The 22827-nt window shown below is 37.1% G+C and overlaps 1 protein-coding gene across 3 annotated transcripts; it reads left to right on the top strand.

Moving 5' to 3' along the window:
* Positions 1-278: 278 nt before the first annotated feature.
* On the top strand, positions 279-22453 carry LOC119779278 (glutamate decarboxylase 1-like). 3 transcript variants are annotated; one of them, XM_038278854.1, is made up of 17 exons: positions 280-572; positions 1354-1471; positions 4505-4561; positions 5758-5895; positions 7374-7616; positions 8684-8774; positions 12500-12612; positions 13958-14073; positions 15481-15560; positions 15671-15725; positions 15823-15939; positions 16025-16089; positions 16169-16247; positions 17998-18147; positions 18248-18355; positions 18874-18963; positions 21488-22453. In XM_038278854.1, the coding sequence occupies exons 2-17, from the start codon at positions 1396-1398 to the stop codon at positions 21659-21661; spliced, it is 1752 nt and encodes a 583-aa protein (XP_038134782.1). In that variant the 5' UTR covers positions 280-572; positions 1354-1395; the 3' UTR covers positions 21662-22453. The 3 variants fall into 3 exon arrangements, with proteins under 3 accessions (XP_038134784.1, XP_038134782.1, XP_038134783.1); XM_038278855.1 differs by lacking the exon at positions 4505-4561; XM_038278856.1 differs by lacking the exons at positions 4505-4561; positions 5758-5895 and having other exon boundaries at positions 279-572.
* Positions 22454-22827: the final 374 nt, after the last annotated feature.

Genomic DNA, 22827 nt, shown 5'->3' on the forward strand with positions numbered 1-22827 from the left:
TCTGAAACCTTAAGTTCAATTCAGTAACCTGACCTTAGGGTAGCCTATATTTTTTTGCAAAGAAAAGTGAGGCAAAAAAAAGTCTTTGAGACAGAATTGGTCTTTTCAAGGTCAGTTGCATATGTCTCAAGTCAGAGCGAATTGTATGCGCTCATCTCCACCCACCACCACTACGCACCTGGAGACTTGCGCTTGCAGGCGTGCACACCGCTGTATAGAACCAACACGTCACTGTTGCTTTTAATTTCACAATCTGCCCCCTCCCTCCCTACCTCTCCCTCCAAGTCCTGTCTGGCTTCTTGAAGTGCAACCCTACTGTCACCGGGTTCCGGGTAGGCTTCATTAGTCGTCACAGGGAGGCAGCGCCGTGACTCATGCCTGCGTAAAGAGACCAATGGGCAGCCTCAACCTCCAGATATAAATAACGAATTAAAGGTGTTCTTTAGAGACGAAGGGGTCAACGTGTGCACGTCTGGATGGGATTCTTCTAGTGCGCTCCGTCAATCAATGGACTGTTTCTTGTCGTGCATCTTATAGTGCGTGGAGTTAATAACCTGTGCGCCCGCAAGCCGGTAAGATCTGTTCCTCTTTCTTTTGCCTCCCTTCATATTTCTCGACAGCCTTGTATAACCTCAGCAAAAGACATCTGACAGTCATTCAGTTGTGTGTGTCATAGATTTAGAGCTACTTTCATTTAAATGATTTAAATGTAAATAGAAATATTCCACTACTTTTGATATTTGGGAGAAGACAATATTATAGGTATTCGTTTCCCCCCCTCATAATGACACAAATTCATTTTTACTGAGATATCTTGTTGATCGCATAAGAAAACTGGTTTTTAACAGAGTCGTCTATGCTTATTCCACAAAAAGCAACTGGTGCTATTGCTGTGGATATCCGACGGTTAAGGACAAAGATTTCTTTGTTCTATTTAACACTGACCTGCTATCTTTAAAAAAGGCAATGATAATAGGAGATGAAATGGACACGTGCATTAAAGGAAGCAAAAATATTCCAAGTATTAGATTAGAAAATTATTTATTACTATCAGTTAATCTTATTGTGGACTTTTTGCATATAAAATTGTTGCAAATGAAGATACTGGCATTGGAGATAAACAATGGCCTCTTAAATCGTATTTTGATTCGCACTTGGCACTTTGTTTTGTCGTGCGCAATTCTCCTCAAGCTGCGCGCCTTGGTTCATCCATCTAGCCAGAGGGTCTTCTGAATTATTATTTTTTCCTTTTTAATCAGATTTCACCTTGTTGATGAAACCCCGACGCACTTGTTCTAGATTTATCTTTCCAGACCCGCATCCTCTCTCATCATTGCACCGTTCTGTTTGCAGTTGAATTCCTCCCCAGCTTGCACACCAGATAAAGGAGAAGCGATGGCGACGTCTGAACCTAGAAGCACAGAAGCCGACCAAGACCCCAACTCGGCTAATTTAAGACCCCCATCTGGAAGTAGGTCTTTACACTGACTGCATGGTTGATGTTGCGTTACCTGCATCCCCGTCTTCCAGGAATTACCGTAGAACAGACACAAAGTCCGGTATGCCTTGCTAAAAAGCACTTCTGCTGCACTCCTGCTTAACCCCCCGCCCCTTTTCTCTCTCTCTCTCTCTCCCCCACTAACCTCAACCTCTCAGATAAAAGCAGTCTCGCCCGGGCCATTTGCTGTGTGGGCTCTGTCGTTAATCATCGCAGTTAAAAACAGAGCCATTAGAGCAGCCTGTCGCTGTCTGGCGGATCAGCAGTGCGCGCCGGGCAGCAGACAAGGCTGAAATAACGCCCCATTAAAGACATCTGAATGACATTTATTCCTATAGGAAATATTCAGTTAACATATGCAATTTATCTTCCTAATCATATCACTTTATTTTTATATTTTAGGTTAAGTTAAATCTGTGATTATTTTCATATTTCAAGCTAAGACTCAAATAATTTCCAGCAAATGCTTGGTGTTCATTTAAATTGTATTTTCCGCCCAATTTTCCAGAGATGGCTTTACATTAACCTTGAGGTTAATTAATCATATTCAGTCTTTGCCGCATACACACATTAGAGCACATTTGAGCGGCCATCTGCACTGCAAAGCAAATAAAAAATAATAACAGGGTGTTGTCCTCCTCAGCTCAGCCAGTCAGCAGACAGAAACATTCAGCTCGAGGGCAGTGAGGCAGCATATGACATTTCTCTTCTTTTGTTTTTATTAAATGAAAAATTTCGGAGTGAGATTTTTATATTGGTGGCCTTTGGTAGCAGTCTCAAACTCCCAGATGTGTTTTAAAGGTGAATATGCATCCTAAAGAGGATACATTGGAGAAAAAAAAGAAAAATAGTCCGAACTGAAATGTGTGTTTTGTCTGGTTTGTTCGCACAAGGCTGCTGCTGGATGTTGCCATTATCTCTTTGCTGCGCTCCATCTCACGCCTGGCAGCTTCTGTGTGTGTTTGTGTCGTGGCATATTATATTGCTTATATATAACGAAAAGATTTTTTGCTGTTTTTTGTGTTAAAAAAGTTTGTGATATAGGCGTCTATATGTTGCGAGTTTGCAGTCTCACGCTTTTTGCTTCTCTCAGGCTTTCCTTGACTGTCTAACATGTCATCATGCTTCAGTGCGCAATGAAAGACATGCAGTTAAGGTTTCAGCAGTGAAACTGATATAATTTTTTTTTTTTAGATTTCGATCAATAATTAAATAGAATTCTGCTCCAACTTAAATGAATTGGTTCAATAGAAACAAGTAATTGAATCAAGTTGATTCATCTTAATTGATATAGTTTATAAATTGAATAAGTTGAATAAATGAAGTCAGACAAACTTAATCCAATCTATTTATTTCGAATTGGGAAAAAAAAATAAGTTGGAGCTGCATTCTGTTTGATTTACCACAAATAATAAAAATAAATTATGAGAAAAACATTTAATTTCTAAAAAAAAAAAGATATGTATAATATTAAAACTTGTCATTTTCATTCAAATTGAGATTTGTAGTGGCATTAAGAATATGTTTGTGATTTAAGCACAGCTCATGTGTTAATGACTGCTTTAGAAGCTCAGAAAGTCTGACTATAACAGGCCTAAATAAATAAACTGTTAATAATTAAACCATTGAAATTAGTTCAGCCAGTTACATTAGGAAGACTGTTCTGTCTGAGTAGAAATAGCCTAATGCGTTTTCAACACCTAAAGAAATATTAGCAGGCTAAATTACAAGCAGTTCTTAAGATGCTGTAATTTAGCATAATCCCATAGATTATTGATAGACAATATTATTTTAGCATAAGCACTTTTTCCCATTTTAAATAAAGATCAAATGTAATATATGCTATGGTAGCATAGGCCAAAGCGTAACCTTGGGAAGCACAGATACAGAAATATCCCTATTTTAAAAATGAATGCTCTGCTTGCTAGCAAGTTTGACCTCAGCATTAGCACAGTGGCTAAGCTAGTTAAGGCAGGATACACAATTGAATTATTCCTGTAAAAAGCATTAAATAAAGTCTTATTTTTGATAGTTTGCCAATTGATCAAGACAATTTACATTTAAAATAAGAAAACACCATTTTTATTCAGTCTTATTTCAAGTGTATATTATCTAATTATCTTATTTTAGCAGTAAAAATACTCATTCCATTTGCAAATCATCTTATTTATCTGCTAAAATTAAGGGTAAATACACTCAATATGAGAATTTTTTTACTTATTTCCAGATTTTTTATTTTTTTTTGCAGTGTATCTCTAGTTTATAAGTATGAATATTTATCAGCTGTATTATCTTCTAAATGCTGCTTAGAATAATACAAATGACTAAGAAAAATAGGGAAACCAATATCTTAATGATCAAAAATTTTGGACATTTTTCCCTGAGATAAATCAGCTAATGCTATTAGAGTGTACGCATAATTTTATTTGGCGTTCAAATTAAGATTTTATCGAATATAAAGTTTTATAAATGTTGAATTGAACTTCTTCCAAAATTCGTATTTTACAGTGTAGGCCTACACAATTTAGACTCCTGCTCCAACTGGCAAAGCGGTCCCAAAAACCATGGACGTTTCCAGCTCGTTCCAGATCACACATCCCGTTGTGTTGTAGGCCTACTCAATTAATTTCTCGTCCGTGGACTCATTTCACGGGTGTTAATTCCAGCCCGCCCCTTGGCTGCATGCGTCGGCGTGGGTGTGCAGCTCGGTCCCTATTGATTGAAGCTAAATCGGAAATGTGATCAAATTCCTCTCCTATAATAAGAAGATGTTTTACTGTATATTGTATATGATTATTGACAAAAAAGACCTACACGTTTTATGTGTTAAAAATAAATAAAAAAGTGAAAAGATAACCTGGTAAGGAGCCGTCAGCTTCACGCTTCCGCTGTGCGCAATGTGTGTGCTCCATCATCATCCGCCTCTGCACGGCCTGCACGACACATCGTCGCACACCACACACCCACGCACACTACACAAAACTCAAAACGTTCATTCTGTTTTAGCCAACGATTATGCGTGGATGCACGGATGCACGCGGAAACTGGGGATGAAGATTTGCGGTAAGTTCAATTTGGCGCACATCAACCATTGCCTCTCACAGCTTCACCCTTTTGAGCCATTTACCCATGGGAATTTTTTTTTTTTTAATGCAAAGCATATAATTTAAGTGGAAATTCACATATAAGTGATATTGAGAAATTTTTTTCCTGCCAACCGATCATCTTTGTTCATTTTTACCCATTTTGAGGCCTTCTATAATATAGGCCAATGTCACTTTGCGTTTCCTTCTTCCAAATGTCAGTGGGCATTAGCCCATAAGGTGCACTGATGATAGCCCCCCACTGCCCGCCCCCTGACCACCGTGTCCTTTCCTCCTCAACACTGAGAATAAAAACCTTTTTGGACAGCAGGGGGGGGGGGGGGGGGGAATAAAACGGAGCTCAATTCATTTTCAGTATTTTTTAAAAGCAAATTATCTGCTGCTTGTTGTGACGCGCAAAATCCATGGATGAAGTAGCCACATTTTCAAGTCTGGATGAATGCAATTAAACGGAATAGTATTGACCTGTTTCTTTCACAAGAAAACTAATTAAAGGCCTTTGGAGGTGCGATAAGAACAGTTCTATTCCTTTATTTCTTTTTTTAAGTATTATTCATAACCGGTATTTGATCAAGACGTGTCTTGATGGTAGTAATCACGTTGGCGCTTATCTCAAATTATATATTTTTTCCTCATATCAACTAGCCTACATAAGAGACATTATTTACACTTGGAGATAAAGCACGCCTTTTTTGCGCATTTTTCTGCGCATGGATTCAAGAATCCGGGTATGAGCGCTCTATAGGTTTTCCCTTTGGAAGCATATCGCCTCGGGTCTCTGTTCATCGGTCATTAGTTTGTATGTAGCGGGTGTGGAACATGGCCGCAGGCTGCTGCGCTCCCATCTAACAGGGATGGGCTGAGATGTCACAGGGTGAGGCGCCCCCTCCCTTCCTCACCCTCACATCCAAACATTGACGCGCACCGCTGGCCTATTTAAGTTGAACCTGCTCACAGCAGTCAGCGGTTTCCTATGATTCACTTAATGTGAAGCACGTTTCCAAAGACGGAAACAGGCATTCAGAGCATTCAGCGTCTCAGATTATTTGGCATCTATCATATTTTTTTTTCTTCATATATATAATTTTTTTTCTAAGTGTAGCCAAATGGAGGTGTTCGGGGATAATTCCTTCTCTTCGCCCTGTAACACTTTAGGCTTCCTGCAGAAGAACAACAGCCTGGAAGAGAGAGGGAGGCTCGCGGGCCAGAAGAACCTGCTCTCGTGCGACAACAGTGACAGAGACGCGCGCTTCCGACGCACAGAAACCGATTTCTCCAATCTGTTCGCCCGAGGTGAGACCATCACACCGGGATGTAGTTCCACCGTTTAGTTCACTTTTTGTAATACTTTAATTGAGATGAACCTCCCATGTTTTCCCGGCAAATCAAAGGGCCTCTGGGTCTGTTTGTTCTTATTTTTTCGGGGTTTTTCTAAGAGGGGTGTGCGTCACTCTTATCTATCTCTGCAGTCATTAAAATTGTAAATCATCAGGTGCTCTTAATAAGACTGAATTTCTATTTCTACGTTTTTTCTGGAATCATGGTTAAATAGTTATTAAGACGATATCATTTAATACAGTATTTTCCATCATAGGCTTTTTGTAATGCGTTAAATTTCATTCCAGTTGAATGTCTCTCATGGTTAAATCACAATATGAAATATTTTAAGCTTTATATAATATAAAAAATTATAAAAATGTTAAATATGAATGCCTACAAGCAATATCCAGAAATGATTTGGCTTGAAAACCACAATAGATCAAATCAAACTTGGACAGAATTAATCTTAAAAATTAAAGATTTTTCATTTTTAAACCGACTTTTTATTTATGAGCAATAAAAAACGTCATGACTTCTTTACAGCAGAGTGGATCAGCAAACTGCAATGGATAGGAAACGACAACGTTTCAGGAATTCCATAGATACTGTTTAGAATCTGGTTTGAGACATTTATTCCGCCTGTTAAACTCAAAAAGAAGACGCTTTAGGTGTGTTTGTCTTCCCTGTTTCCTTAAATGGTGTCCAGCAAGCTTAAACCTTGACAGGATGTTTTTACATCCTGTCAAGGTTTTCATAAAATACAGTTTGTGATTTATGAAAACTTTTTTAAGGCTTCCTTATCAGTAAATCTGTTTTTCTTTTTTTACTGATCATGTGCAGGTCAAACCTTCACAAAGTTAATCTATTCTACATCAATGGCTCATTTCTTTAAATACAGTCTCCAAATTTTACTTATTTTGGTACCCTAGTAAACAGGAAACTGAAATTGACCATTAATGACTGTTCATGATTGTGTTTTATATTTCAAACGATGAAGGCCGGTTTAGTTCAAATTTATTTCATGCAGTAAAGTTTAACATTCTTTGTTAAACTAACACTGTGACTGTACTGATGGTATTGGTGGTTCTTGGACTCAACATAGTCCACACAAAAATAAAATCACAACCAAAATTTGTTTGGATTTAAAATGAATAAATCTGCAGGATCAATAAATATTATCACTGAGTTGCAAATGAGTTAATTTGTCAATTGAGAGTTTAGTTCTACTATCATGGGAAATGTAGAAAGTACAGTTATATGATAGGATGCTGCTACTTTACTGACCTACAGGATGAAAACACACAAAACGTTAGATTTTGAATTTGGTCATGTTTAAACAGAAACACATTTAGATATTTTAAACAATGCTTATAAAGATATTTCAAGAATTTCATATATTTTAAATTCACTCAAAACCTTCTTTCCCCTAACTTTTCCCTTCTGCTTCATAGACCTTCTGCCAGCCAAAAATGGAGAGGAACCCACCATGCAGTTTTTGCTGGAGGTCGTTGACATCCTTACAAACTACATCAAGAAAACTTTTGATCGTTCCACCAAGGTGCTGGATTTCCACCACCCTCACCAGCTTCTGGAGGGCATGGAGGGTTTCAACCTGGAGCTGTCTGATCAGCCTGAATCCCTGGAGCAGATCCTGGTGGACTGCAGGGACACGCTCAAATATGGCGTCCGCACTGGTAATCCAGAAGTCTTTGTGATAACACTATATATATATATATATATATATATATATATATATATATATATATATATATATATATATATATATATATATATATATATATATATATATATATATATATATATATATATATATATATATATATATATATATATATATATATAAAACAAAAACATTATAGATGCACCACTGCAACTCAGATGCGTATTAATGCGTATTAATATTTACTGGCAGTCACCATCTTAGCAAAAAAAACATTTATATGTATAGGAATTATTTTTTATTTTATTTAGAACAGCAAAAGAAAAAAAATATTTGTTTTTAACATGTGTAGTTTATTAAGATTAAATTAAATCTCTACTTGCCTTGCAACTTATTTGACAGCCATTCCCCCATGACTTATTAAACCAAATGTAGCCTGAGGGGGGATCCTATCATCAGCTGTTTCAAGCTGTTAACACAGCAAAGCTCAAACTGTCCCTTGGGTTTTACCCCATCCTTGATCAATTTAGCTTCTTTGTAACACTCTCCTTTTTTAAGCACTTTAAGGAGTATGTTTTTTATGCAATTGAGCTAATGTGTAACTCTGAAATGGTACTGAAAGAGAAAGGAGCTTGTTTCCTAGCCTTGTTGGAAACACTGACAGTGTTAACAACAGAAGTATACCCGCAATTTTTTTGCATTGCTTATAATGGATCTGCTTATTATGTAACTTGTGTACAGCACTCATGTCCTTGACTGCATTGTTAGCTGCAGGCTCATGTTGGCTGCATGTGAGTGCCTTGCAGTTTAAACAGCTGTCATATAGTTTTCGCCAGAGCAAATATAGCATAATAAATGCATCTTTTAGATCTCTTCTTTGTCATAACTGACTATAGATTTTCTTTTTTATTGGACTTCATGGAAGAGCAGCTTTTACTGTTTGTTCAGTTTTTGTATTTCAGATGAAATCCCAATGACATTGTTTCACAAGCTTTTAAGAATCTCTTTTTAGATGTTTGCTCTGTCTATGAAATCCGACGCAGCCCACTAATGCAGCATGTGTATGTTTATTTTTTTCAGGCCACCCACGGTTTTTCAACCAGTTATCATCTGGTTTGGACATCATTGGTCTTGCCGGAGAGTGGCTGACTTCCACTGCCAACACCAACATGTAAGTCACACAGAAGACAGGCCTCTACTTGTCCTTGATCAGGACACAGTTATCTATTTCATCAAGGGAAAACTGGATTTCCTGTTTAAAGACCACTGGAAATAGCCTCTGGTCATTATGATAATAGGGCATACCAGAAGAGGTAATGTTGGTCCCCTGGGGTCCCTCCACCAAAGGTTCCAACAAACACAAGGCTAGTTATATAAAGTGTTTTGTTTGTCCTGTTAAGACTTCGTATTGACAGATGCAGGGCTCCCACTCTGTTGTTGTGTGTATCAGAGGCTTCCATGCCCCAGGGGTGGTTAGATTGCATATTGATCTCGGGTGAGACTTACATGGTGGCCCAGTCTGATGGAGGGCATGAACCACATCTGCTTTACAGGCTCTTAACACAGACACATATACCAAAAACTCTTCATGGCCATGCGGGGAAAAAAGCCATTACATGGATATGATTTCTAAAACAGAATGAATTATATCAGCGAGCATGTTAAACAAACCTATTCCTCTTTTTTTTAAACATAAATTAATAAATCTGTCCTGTAAATTATAAAGGTTATTTTTTTATGTATTCTACAGTTACTCTTTTACATTTTAAATATTAATTAATCATCCCTTGCTTTTAGTTAACATACAGTGCATTTAATCACTGAGTTTACACAGCAGACAAACAAAAAAAACACAAATCAGAGTTGTGATCAGAATGTTGTACAATGCACAAGTTGCACAAGTTATGTTTGATTAAAAAGGTGACATGGACAGGATACATTCTGAATGAAAGTTTGATTCTGCAACCATTTGTAAGGCTAATTAGATTAAAGGTGGTATACAATATTTTTTAAGGGATCTTCTAAATGACTAACTTCGCCTTTTTCATTATCTTATTGTTAAACGTAACCAATGACAGAAACAAGCCGAAGCCAAGCTGAATACTGTAAAACTTTGTGTAGTCAAAGAAAATCAGCCTCTCTGAAAGTAGGTGCGATTTGGAGGTGTACACACTTCCCCTCTTTCTAGACAAAAAAACAAAACATTTCTAAACCAGCAGGGAGTTGGTTGTGCATACCTCTTCTTTTTTGAAAGCATTTTTAAAAATCGACCCGAAATTTAAAAATCGACCCGAAATTTCGCTCTTTCTTACTTAGTAAGAAAGAGCAAAGCAGAGTATTAACTGGAAATAGACTAAAGCATTGGCCGTACGATATTAGCTGATACATGTATCAGCAAAAATGTTCAGCAGATATCACAGACTTTGTTAGACTGTTGTCAAAATAATTGGCATCAGCCTTTAAAAACGTGTATCAGCTGATCTCCGCTGATACTATTTTAGAAATGTATGCTAATACTTTAAATTTGACAGCATATAACTGTGTGGCTGTAATATTGACAGGGAACGAGCTGTAGGAAGTGTCAGAAAAGCATATCTGCAATGATAATGCATGAATCACTGAAAACCTACAGCACTAAGTTAATTATTTTTCTAAACATTATCCTAAGAAATGCCCTCTCCCTAAATCTACATTCTCTCCCATCTAATCTGCTGGTTGGAAGAATGCCCCAAGAGAAAGGGCCATTGACTTTCCACACTCAAACACACCTCCATAATGACACTCACACATTCACACACCAGCGCTGGGTGTCCCAGATTCAGGAGCAAGTCTTTCCAGTCCATTGACTGCCGGCTCATTGTGAGCTGGTCTTAGCAGATAGGCCAGCTGGGCCCCACACTGACACACAATGTCCTTAGGCTGCACAGAAAACCCTGTTACCCTGTGGAAACTGGCTGTTTCAGTTCCCTGCAGAGTCCTCATTCTGGCTTCATTGTCTCCATGGATATGAACTGACTCTGTGCTCCTTTGAGGGCTTGAAAGTAGTGTGGTTTCGGGTCAAAGGGGTTAGTCACATACAAACACACACTTGTGCACAAATTCATCTTGACACACGCACACACACTCCACGCCCTTGATGATGATAATAAGGGCATTTAGGGGCTGTCTCTGGGGACAGGCAGGTGACTGAGGGGTAATTTTCACCCTGAAAAGACCAATGATTGGCTCTGATTGTGATAATGATCACCATTATTGTCATTACAGCCTGAAATGACTCGGAGAGAAGGAGAATTTTAAAAAGGTGCATTACTTTTTGTCCCTTTTTGCTGTGAGAGGGAATAGATTTAGACGCAGAGAAAGTGAGATATTGTGGAAATTGAATACATGAATCATTTCCTTCCATATATATGTTTTTGTCATTGTTAATGTCAAAGCACATAAAGCATCAGCTGATGTTATATTCTCTAAGGTGTGGGGGTCCATGGACAGATTTTAATGGCTATTTAGGGTTCCCCGGTGCCTCTTTTTGTTTTGCCGTTTTTGCCAAAAAGTCGTAACGCAGATTTCAAAAGTCAGGTTTTGACAGCTAATTTAGTAAAAGTCAGCAACCATGTTTGCCTTTCTTTTCTTTGTCTTTTTCAGGTCTTTTAAAAGAAAGCAATTGTCTTTGTTTTTATCAAAAAAGAAAAGAATGCTTGCAGGGCAGTCCATGGATTAGACCTCACAAAAATAGGTTTTTCTCACTTCTGTGAAGAAATACTAACAGACTGAATAGTGTCAGTACATGGGTACTTAAACACAAAACAAGGTTGCAAATTAGCAAAGGGGGAAATCAACCTAGAGCCCCACTCACAACATCTTTGATCTGCCTTTAGTTGTTCTCTGTTAAAGTTTCCTTTAAGGCCTTACTTCTAAACCAACCCCAAATGCAACCATCTTCTCAGTCCAAAAAAAGTTGAGTTTAGTAAAAATGCTGCAAAAAATTGTTTTGTTGCTGCTTTCTGCACGGATACTTCAATGCTGCAATTTTTTGTTTGGGAAAAAAATAGGCTTAAAGGCTAATTTGCGGGGGTGCAGAAGTGGCCTTTGTGATGGAGGCTGTGCTGTGTTGTGTAACTGACCTCCTTTAAGGCGTGGTAGACAGGAAGCTGTCCTGAGGCTGTGTGCTGGAAATGGCTCATCCCTTAGCAAACAGAGCAAACGCACATTCTTGTTTGAAAGAATTAGCATCCTTTGTTAAATTGAACCCTCTCTGACCTCTCCTGGACTCTTGCTCTTTTGTTGTTGATGACCTGCTCTTTCATTTAATCATTTCCTAACCCGTATTAGAGTCAAGACCACACCTAGCATTAAAACCTAGAGTTTACCTCTCTGATGTTTTTTTGTGGATTCCAAAAGACAATTTTTCTTTTTCTTTTTTCTTTTTTGTTCTCTTAGAATGGATTTTTTTTTTTTAATCAGACGTTTCTTTATTCTAGATCCAACCAGGGCTGTTATCTCATTCAAACATCCCCTCTGCTCCTTTCATTCACTCAACCACATGCCCTCTTCCACATTCGTGTTCTTTCAGCCGTCACATTCAGAGCTGTCACTAAGACGGACAGGACTAACAGATAGCCATCGGGGCTTTGTGTGTTCTAATTAAACCACTCAATGATTTCAGAAGGCGTTTCAATATGAATGTTTGCAGGCTGGCTCCTATCTGGGACTTTTTAATTAGCCAAATCAGATCTGTCCTGTTGGGATGGGATTAAACAAAGACTAATGAAATACGATAAAGAACATCTATATGTGTTTGCATGGATGTGAGTTGGAGCCTTGCGTCTGCAAAAGTCACATACCTTCATTTTTCAAATGTAAAGCACGGTGCTCATAACTCGATGGTGTGATTTGCAGGTTCACCTATGAGATTGCTCCGGTGTTTGTGTTGATGGAGCAGCTGACTCTAAAGAAGATGAGGGAGATGATCGGCTGGCCAGGCGGAGAAGGAGACGGACTATTTTCACCAGGTCAGCTAATAAATCACAATATCAATATAAGCTGAATACGTAGTTGTTTTTAAAGGATCCTGACTAAAACACCATTAGATAAGAAATGTACATCTCCTCTGAAGCTGCATAAACTCAATATGAACAGGAATGGTAGAGTAATTATATTTTTTTTTACTCCAACGGCTTTGTTTCTTGGATAGATTTATTTTAAAGCATGAAACTTTCAGGATATTTAGATAGCTAGATAATACTAAAGTTGGATTTTTTATTTTTTTATTTTATGCTCTGTAATTCATAAAGGGTCAGTTTAATAGACAGGCGCAGGTGTAGCCAAATTATTCAGAGCCTCATCTGATATAGATTTAAAACCTTCCTTAAACTTTTCACAGATTATAAATATTTGTGTTCAATGTGTTCAAATTACTAATATGGAACCCAAACCTGAAATAATAGGAAAATGTGTCAAGGGCAAGGAGGACGTCTAACCTCAAAGACTTGGAAGCTACTAACAAGACAGGGAATTGTGAAGAATAACAGGTTTAAACCTTATAAAGGGAAACGGTATTGAGAATTTATTATTAATTTTGAGGCATATAAGGACCTTTTCCCCTAATGATTCCATATTTAGATTAGATCTTTAGATAATCATCTTTGTAAATGGAAAACACTTCTTATTTAAATGAAAATAAATCTGCCAGTGATAAGATTAGCTCTGGACTTGACTTTACAACAGTTATATTCTCTTACTAGCCCCTAACATATTACCCCTAATGCAAAAAGTTTTACAGCCATAAAGTAGGTGGCATCGTTCTAGCAGATATTTGACCTTTTTTACTGGAAGAATCTATCCAGTCCTTAGTCAGTTGTTTTTCTGGGAGAGACTAAGCATAGTCTAGAAAATTTCCACAGGGCTGAGGTTCAGGCTTTGGGAAGGCCGTCCAGAAGAAAGTCCAATATTAGTTTGGATTGGTGTGTTTTGTTTGACTCTTTGTGAAAAGGGAACAAAGATTACATTGGCTTTAGATGGTGAAGAGGCTATTTGGCTAATTCCTCTCCTGGTTTAGTTTTCATTGTGTCATAGACACGGGAATATTCCGCCAGCCTCAGGCAGAACGGAAGGGTCTCATTGACTCCTCACCAGTGAAACCTCTTGTCATCTTAGCTACATAGTTTGATTCTCGCCTTGTTGCATTTACTCAATCCTTCTAGTCAGTCGCGCATTTCGGTTAAGCTTAAAGGAGGGCCTTCTTTCTTAGTCAAGCACAAGAACTATTACTAAAATCATTTTTACATATTCATTCTAACCCTATACTTGTGATCAGTTGTTCTGGGTTGTCTTGATCTGTGTGTCTTTCATTGATAGGGGGCGCTATCTCCAACATGTACAGTGTGATGATTGCTCGCTACAAGTACTTCCCAGAGGTTAAGACTAAGGGCATGTCAGCCGCTCCCCGTCTTGTCCTTTTTACATCAGAACATGTAAGTCACATGTATTGATTTTAGTCACCTCTAACTCACACCTCAGTTGATGTGATTCACTGTTGAGTTTGAACAGAATATTTTCTCTGGTTTTAAGTTCAAGCTTTGAAAATCTAAAACTAAACATCTTTGTTATAACATAGGGAGCTAGAAAGGCTTTCGAATGTTTGTTAATGACATCAGGTTTTATTAAGCATGATTATCTTCCGAGGTATTGGCGACTGGTTTTTGCCACATTTTTCAAATTGTTTTTCTTTTGTCTGAAATCACATTAGAATAATGTTTAGAGGAAATACATTATAGTCATTCAGTTAGAAAAATAAAATACATAGAAGTTAATATAGATGGTTTGAGGAGCCATGTCATCAGTGTTGTTTCATTTATACCAAAGTCGGCATAGTAAACTATGGATTTTCCTTCTGCCGATAATTTTTATGGAAATGCTACATTATATGACATGTTTCAAACCCAAATTTCTAATGCATTATTGTTCAAAGGAAGAAGAGAGACACCAGAGCCAACAATGCTGCAATCAAAAACCACCTTTGCTTCAAGAGCCAAAGGCTAAACTGTACATGAAGATGCTCTTCAGCATTAGAAATCCTTATTTTTCTTGGTCTTATATCTGAACTGTCTTAACATTTTTAGTTTTTAGTGGCTATGAGCCATGTTCATTATTATACGCTTCATTGAGATGCACTAATAATCTCTCTCTGTCTTTAATATTTTACACTGTGACTTAAAAGTGGGCCATTAAAGATGTGTCCTTAGTTCTATTCAGTGTTGGTTAAAGTTAAAATGAATCAAAGAGGATTTTAAAGCATTGTTTTTGGCCCTATTAACCTCTATGACTGCTGCTGCTTTGCTCCTTCTCCTCCTGCTTCACCCCTGAATGCATTATATGACTGACGCACGCCTCCTGCAGGTTACACTGACATTTTGTTATTTGACACAAGTTTTGATTTTTGTTTGCTGGAGGCATCACTGCATGGTTTTATGCTGTAGTTTGAAGCAATCAAGAGAGATGAGATTTCTCAGACTAACAGGAAAGCACTAATGTTTAATGGTCTAACACATGCTGTGGCTTCCAGGGAGAACCTTTGCTGGCGCTAATTTTCAGCTAGTGCTTTTTTTTCCAAAAACCTCCTATATTTGCCTAAAAAGAAACATTAACAGTAAATTTCCTTATATTTATAACAGTATGATTTAAAAAGGAAGGAAATACTGCATCCATGTTTGTTTGATTCTTCTTGACAGATGTTCATCCTGAAAGAATTGCACATTTAACAAATTTTACTGCAAGCGAGACAAAACCCAATTAGCAATTATCAAATACACTTTCCAGCCTTCTTTAAATGCAGCTGTTGGTTCACAGATTAACCACTTGTCTAATGTGTGTCCCTGCAGAGCCACTACTCTATAAAAAAGGCCGGAGCTGCTCTTGGCTTTGGGACTGAAAACGTGATCCTGCTGAGTACAGACGAAAGGTTTGAGAGAGATTGCTGATGCCCTGTAAAGCTGCAATAGACCCAAAAAATAAAAGATAAAACTGTTGCTTGAAACCAAGAGAAAAATCAGTTGTTTTATCTGTTTTCAGGGGCAGAGTCATACCTGCGGACCTAGAGTCTAAAATCCTTGATGCTAAACAGAAGGTTGGTCTCTTTCTTCCTCCTTATTATATCCGAATTTCCCATATTTTACTTTTCAACCATTATTTCTGCTCCATGTGTAATATACATGTCTCTGCAGGGTTATGTGCCATTGTTTGTGAATGCCACTGGTGGTTCCACTGTTTATGGTGCATTTGATCCCATCAATGAAATTGCTGACATCTGTGAGAAGTACAACTTATGGCTCCATGTTGATGTGAGTAGCTTAAATGCTCTGTTGCTCTAGTGTTTGATTGTATACTGTCCATCCTCTCTCTAATAGTATTTGTTTGTCTCCTCAGGGTGCCTGGGGCGGCGGACTACTGATGTCTAGGAAGCACCGTCATAAGCTAAATGGAATTGAGAGGTAAGAAAGCATAGGAACCTAATCCACCTGGTTGTTGCATAATTTTCAGCCTTTAACTACATTTAATTAAATGTTTTAGGGCCAACTCTGTCACATGGAACCCCCACAAGATGATGGGTGTCCCCTTACAATGCTCTGCAATCCTAGTCAGAGAGAAGGTACAACAGCGTAGCTTTGTGCTGCAATCTTTCATTTTAAAAGTATTTCCCATGATTGTATGATTGTAAAGTGATGATTGTAAAGTTACCCCGTCAAATATGTGCAGCAATATTTTGGGCTACTAAGCTTCAAATAAGTGGAGGTTAGTATTTCAATGTCATTTAATTATCATTCACACATTTATAAATATTTAATTTCCAAACTAAACATTTTATTAGCAATTTGAATATTTAATTAATAAAACTAAATATTAAACTCGTGAATTCAATTATTATTCATCAACCTAAATATTTAGCATATTTTTTCATAAGGGTTAGAAAAATAAGCCTAAACTGAAGTGGTTAAGTCTCATGTATGGAGGATAAAAAGTGCCAAAATTAAATAAATAAATACAGCATTAAATAAATAATTAAATGTGTCAATAATTAATTAAATGTGGAATTAAATAAATAAATATGTAATTCATTAAATAAATAAGGAATTAAATATATAAATGTGTCATTCATTTATTAAAATACGTCTTCATTTTATTAAAAAATATATATAATTATTTCAGTGTGCATTTAATTATTTCATGGTCCTGTGTCGCAGTGCATCGAAACCATTAAAAGAATCTGTCAAACTCACCCATCAAAGTTAGGGGGCGGGGTTAACGCGAATCGAGTCGCCACCTACTGTATCAGAGTATTTTCACAACCTGTGGATCACAGTCTCTGTAATCGATTTGCTTCGCCTCAATGTGCAGGGTGACCAATAAGGTGTTAGGTAACCGCCCCTAACTTTGATGGGTGAGTTTGACAGATTCTTTTAATGGTTTCGATGCACTGCGACACAGGACCATGAAATAATTAAATGCACACTGAAATAATTATATATTATTTTTTAATAAAATGAAGACGTATTTTATTAAATTAATGACACATTTATATATTTAATTCCTTATTTATTTAATAAATTACACATTTAATTAATTGTTTATCGCTGTATTTATTTATTTAATTGTGGCACTTTATATTAGTGACGTGGTTTTAATTAATGAATGACACACTTATTTATTTAATTCCACATTTAATTAATTATTGACACATTTAATTATTTATTTAATGCTGTATTTATTTATTTAATTTTGGCACTTTTTATCCTCACAGCAGGGGTTTATATAAATTATTTAAAGACTCAGCTTTTGTTTTGGTACTCCACCTTCAACACTTCCACTTGTCCACAAGCAAATATCTAGGTCCAAACTACATATTTACTACAAATTTAGTTAACAAACGAAATATTTTTAATAAATGTCACATTCAAAATATTTTGTTTGTAGAATAAACTGCAGCATGGACAAAAACATTTAGATTGGAACCAAATGTTTAGTTTAAAACTAAATATTTAGTTTCCACACCACTTAAATATTTAGCGTACTATCTAAATGTTTATTTTAGTTCTAAATATTTAACTTGCAAATTAAATTTGTTTTTGAATCAGAGATTAAACTTGCTCATTAACAATATTTACTTTGGAAATGTAATATTCATAAATCTATGAATATTATTGTGACCATATGACTTGAAATTTAAGCACACGTTTTTTTTTACTCTCATTTGATCCTAAATAACCAAAAATATTGCTGCAAATAATTGACAAGGTACTTTTACAAATAGCACCCTAAATCTCCTGCAGGTTGTGAACCACCTGAGGTTGAGGAATGGAGTGGAAAAAAAGCTAAGCTCTGTGTACATTTTACCTCCACAGGGAATCCTAGCCGGCTGTAATTCCATGTGCGCCGGTTACCTGTTCCAGCCGGACAAGCAGTACGACGTCACCTACGACACAGGAGACAAGGCTATCCAGTGCGGGCGGCACGTCGACATCTTTAAGTTCTGGCTCATGTGGAAAGCCAAGGTGAGCTGGCTGGGACTCAATAACACATGTAGTGTTGGATAGTGCTCATTTCTTTAACCTTAAAATCTTGGTTGGATGATTTTTATTTTTTTCCTCTCAGGGCACTATTGGCTTCGAGCAGCACATTGACAAGTGTTTGGACCTGTCTCAGTACCTGTACAACAAGATCAAGAACAGGGAAGGATTTCAGATGGTGTTTGATGGAGTGGTGAGCTTCCCCAATATTCTCTTTGGATCATTAAAGGTACAGTGGAGGATATTACTATACTTTTTCCAGGTGGACCATCAAAATAAGTGTTCCTCCTAATTGAAAATCATTCTGGTGATATGTTTACGTAAGGCTGTTCTACGTGATCATCCCCGTTTTAACTTACGGTGGTGAGTCTGACTTTGTGGAAAAATTGGAAATCTTCTTTTGGAAATTAAGCTGTATGAGCAATGCAAACTGCAACTTTTAAACTGAGCGTGCACGAGGAGAAATGGGCTTGTGCATGCTCTCACACGTTTAATAGGCGTTCCTTCCCGGTAGTGGGTACACGGTTTTGCATATGCATTTTTTTCAAAAAATTGACAAAAATCCTCCACTATACCTTTAAGCAAAGTTGAATTAAAAGACAATGTTTTTTTAAGTAACGATTTTCATTTAACCAGTGATTAAATTTCATTAAGAAATATGAAATAAATTGGATTCTAATGTGGATTAACCATGATGGTTGGTGTTTGCAGCCTCAGCACACAAACGTTTGCTTCTGGTACATTCCACCCAGCCTGAGAGGAATGCCTGACGGTGATGAGCGGCGAGAAAAGCTCCACAGGGTAATTTTTTATGTCACTTTTATTTACTGACCCGTGCTGAGTTATTTAAACCTCAATGAATGTCTCATCATAAATCAAACTCCAACATGTTTTATTGGGTGATATATGATAGAGAAGCTCAAAGTTGTGCATGATGGTGTTTTATTATTGTTTACTGCGTAAAATTCAAAGAGTTCTTTTATACCAACAGCCAGCTGGCTTTATATACAGCCCTCCTTTATGTGATATGTTCTAATTATAAATCCAGCTGTTCTGTGAGGCCCTTGCAGTTTTGTTGGAGAATTTTTGGGGACAAACTATATCACCAACAAACACAGCAGAGAGGTCAGAGATGGAGGTTTGGATAGGTATAAAGCAAGATCAGCTTATAAAACAGGGTTATTCCAAGCTTTGGAAATCTAACGTGCAGCTTTTAAATCCATAATTTAGAAATTAGAAAGTGGAACTCCAGCCTACCAGAATATGGCGATCCACCAAACAGAACGGCTGGGCAGGGAGTGAAGCAGCCAGAACTAATGGCTACTGTGGAGGCGTGACCGAAATCTACAGCCAAGGTGGAAAAATCATCATGACAAACTAATAGGAAGACTTTTCAAAGTATGCTGAATGCCACAGGCAGGGGCACAGCAACCAGTCAGACTACAACATTTCATGTGTTTGAAAATTATAAGTTAATATCATTCTGAACCCATCGATCGACAGTGGTAACAGCAGAACGATGGGAAGAAGGATGAAGCTAAGAACAGCGAGATGTTAGAGAGACTTGAAACTGGTACAGAGCTTCACCTTCAAGCAGAGGAGTAACCCTAAACAGTTAGCTCAGTGAATATTCAGGCTTATAGATTATTAAGGCGACTTCTAAATTGGTTGCCCCGGTTTTATCTACAGGAGTTTGAATGAAAGGGCTCAAAAGAGAAACTCAACCCCCTGATTATTATTATTAAATCCAAGAAAGAAAAAAAAAAACTGCGCACCTCAGTTACGATCTTCCCTTACACACCCTAATCTTTAGCATTTTGGCTGATGTGTTTGGTGAAAAGGTGGGGACCCTCTGTAGGGTTGTGTAACACTAAGTGGGGGGGTCACAAGGTGCTTTTCATAATTACTGGGATGTGATACCAGATGTATATACAGGGTTTATACAGGAATGAGTAACTCTAATTTAATGCTTTTTAATGCTCTTAGAAATGATTTTAATCCCATTAACAAGTACCCATGAGTCTCATATATATATAACACTGCAAAATCCTTCTTCATCTTTACTGTCAACAGGCTGCAGCCATTTCCAGAATTCCACATTTTCGAGCCACTTTTGTTGAAATTTGCATTGTCCCATTCTCTGGCATTTTGTCTGCCTCGACTTCTTTACTGAACGTACGGCTTTATGATCAACTGGAAGCAGTTCCACGCAAATATATCGCAATATAATATATCTGACGAAATTGTTTTTCTAAAGATTTTTTTTAAATAAAGCATTTTAAATGCCATGATAATCACATTTAATGAATTTTAATGCCAATTAAGGCCTTTATTTAAAAAAATGAAAGATGACTTTTAATTAATTTTAATAACCCGCGGAAATTCTGATATAGAAGGCCAATAAAATCCATCCATCCATCCATCCATCCATCCATCTTCTGACACGTTATATCCCTTCTGGGGTCACGAGGTGTGAAGTGTATCATGAAATAAATATACGTGAATGTGCCATATATACTTAGATATTGCATTTTAGATGTTACATTTTATTTATATGGATTTAAATATTTCATTAAATATAATTTTTCAGTATAAGTCTCCTTAAATAAAAGCCATCTTAAAGACTGGATTATTTAAAAATGAATATAATTACCCTTCTCTATATTAGCATATTAATATAGGGTAAAATGTACTCTAGGGCGGCGGTCTTCAACAGGGGGTCCGTGACCCTTAGGGGGTACACGGAGGTACTGCATGGAGGTCATGAAAGTTTTGGTTAATTACACTTTTTTTTTTTATTCCCCCCTGCAATTTCTTCCACTAACTGAAATGTCTTTAAATCCACATTAACATGAATTCAACACACTGTAGTAAACAGATAAATGAAAGCAGAAGATGTCTTTCAGTCATCAATGCACATTCAGCAACACCATTTCATTCACAACACCTGTCCCATCAACAAGGAATCATAATCAGAAATACTTTAATAATTCCAGGGTGAAATTACTTTGGTTACATTACACCATCTGTAATAGAGTGACTACAGGACCAGTTTGATATAAACGAATTTCATAAAATATATATAATCAGGGGGTCCCTGCTCCATCTCGCCATCAGTTTGGGGGTCCTTCGCCTTTGAGTCAAGGGCTGAAAAGTTTAGAAAATCCTGTGCCGACTTGAGACTCTGTCCACTTATATTTTACAAGAGCATCTAAAATAAAAGGTCATGAAAATATTAGCCCAAATTGCCCAAATGTTTTTGCATGACACTGTAAAAAGCTGTTGTTTTCAGGTTGGCTTCTAACATGTTGTTTTACTCCACCAGGTGGCTCCTAAGATCAAAGCCATGATGATGGAGTCGGGGACCACCATGGTGGGTTACCAACCCCAGGGCAATAAAATCAACTTTTTCCGCATGGTCGTGTCCAACGCTGCTGCCACCCAGTCTGACATCGACTTCCTCATCGACGAGATTGAGAGGCTCGGTCAGGACCTGTAGGTCCTTCTGATAATCAGACAGCAAACTTGGTTTTTAATGCCCAGAGTCTAAAGGGTAAAATAACCAGTCAGGGGAAACATTCACAGTGCTGCAGAAAGAGAAATAATAGAATCTGGTTTTGGTTCTTTTTATCCAGTAGTCGTTTGCTTGAGGCATTCTTAATGCTTTGGCGACAGAAGAAAAACTATAGTAATGAATCAAAGGTTCCCTTAGTAGACAAAATAAATCAACTAAGTGCAGAAAATGCACCTAAATATATATGATTTGTGTGCGTGATGTGGGGTCTTTGATATTTCTATGTAAAAGTGTGATAAGAGATATTTGTCTTTTCAAGCTGTGTGTGTTACTGAATGAGTGAGTGTTTGTGAAGGTCGTAAATAATAGAAATGGGACAAAAAAAAGCACAAAACAAAACACTGAAGTATCATGAAAGAGTTTTACTTAATCGCACATTTGCTGCTCATAACTAACTCAGATGCTTTATGTTGTATATGTACAGTTTCTATTTCGCTTTGGTGCATCAGAAATTTTGTCCTAAATCATTGCCTTGAACTCCTGTGCAGATGTCTTTTTGTGCCATATAAATATATACATATATATAAAGGCTAAAATACTAAACTGAGCTCTGCTAAAAGGATTTTGTATCCTGTGTATATGGAGCTACATTCTACAATATAGTCCCTCATTAGTCCTACATGAAGCCTTTTAAAGTTCTAAGATATCCCAATCTTGTGGAAACCTTCGTTTAACGCTAGCTTGTTTGTTCCATGCACTTACGCAATACTCATGAATGAGCATAAAGATTTATAGTAAAAGAATATTTGCTTATATAGGAACACATTTATATTATTTACACTGTTTGCAGATTCAGGTATTTTAATGTAGATGTGTCTTTAATCGTATTCAATATTGATGCATTTGTAAAAGTAATCACCAGATTAAAATAAAGTTTATTTATAGTGACGTTGTTTGCCAAAGAAAGAGAACCAGGACCAGAGCAATCTATTTCTTTTATGTGAGACTTCTTTTAGATTTTAGATGTTTGTAAATGTTGACCTCAAGGCGCTATGTAATTTCTATTTCTTGTGCATTTGGAGTCTTTTTGCCTGAATGTTCTGAGAGAAAGTCTTGACCTTCTGATGAGATAAAGAATTTATATATATATA

Source organism: Cyprinodon tularosa, unplaced genomic scaffold (genome assembly GCF_016077235.1).
Source record: "Cyprinodon tularosa strain WSP-4 unplaced genomic scaffold, ASM1607723v1 ctg145, whole genome shotgun sequence".
Taxonomy (NCBI): Eukaryota; Metazoa; Chordata; class Actinopteri; order Cyprinodontiformes; family Cyprinodontidae; genus Cyprinodon; species Cyprinodon tularosa.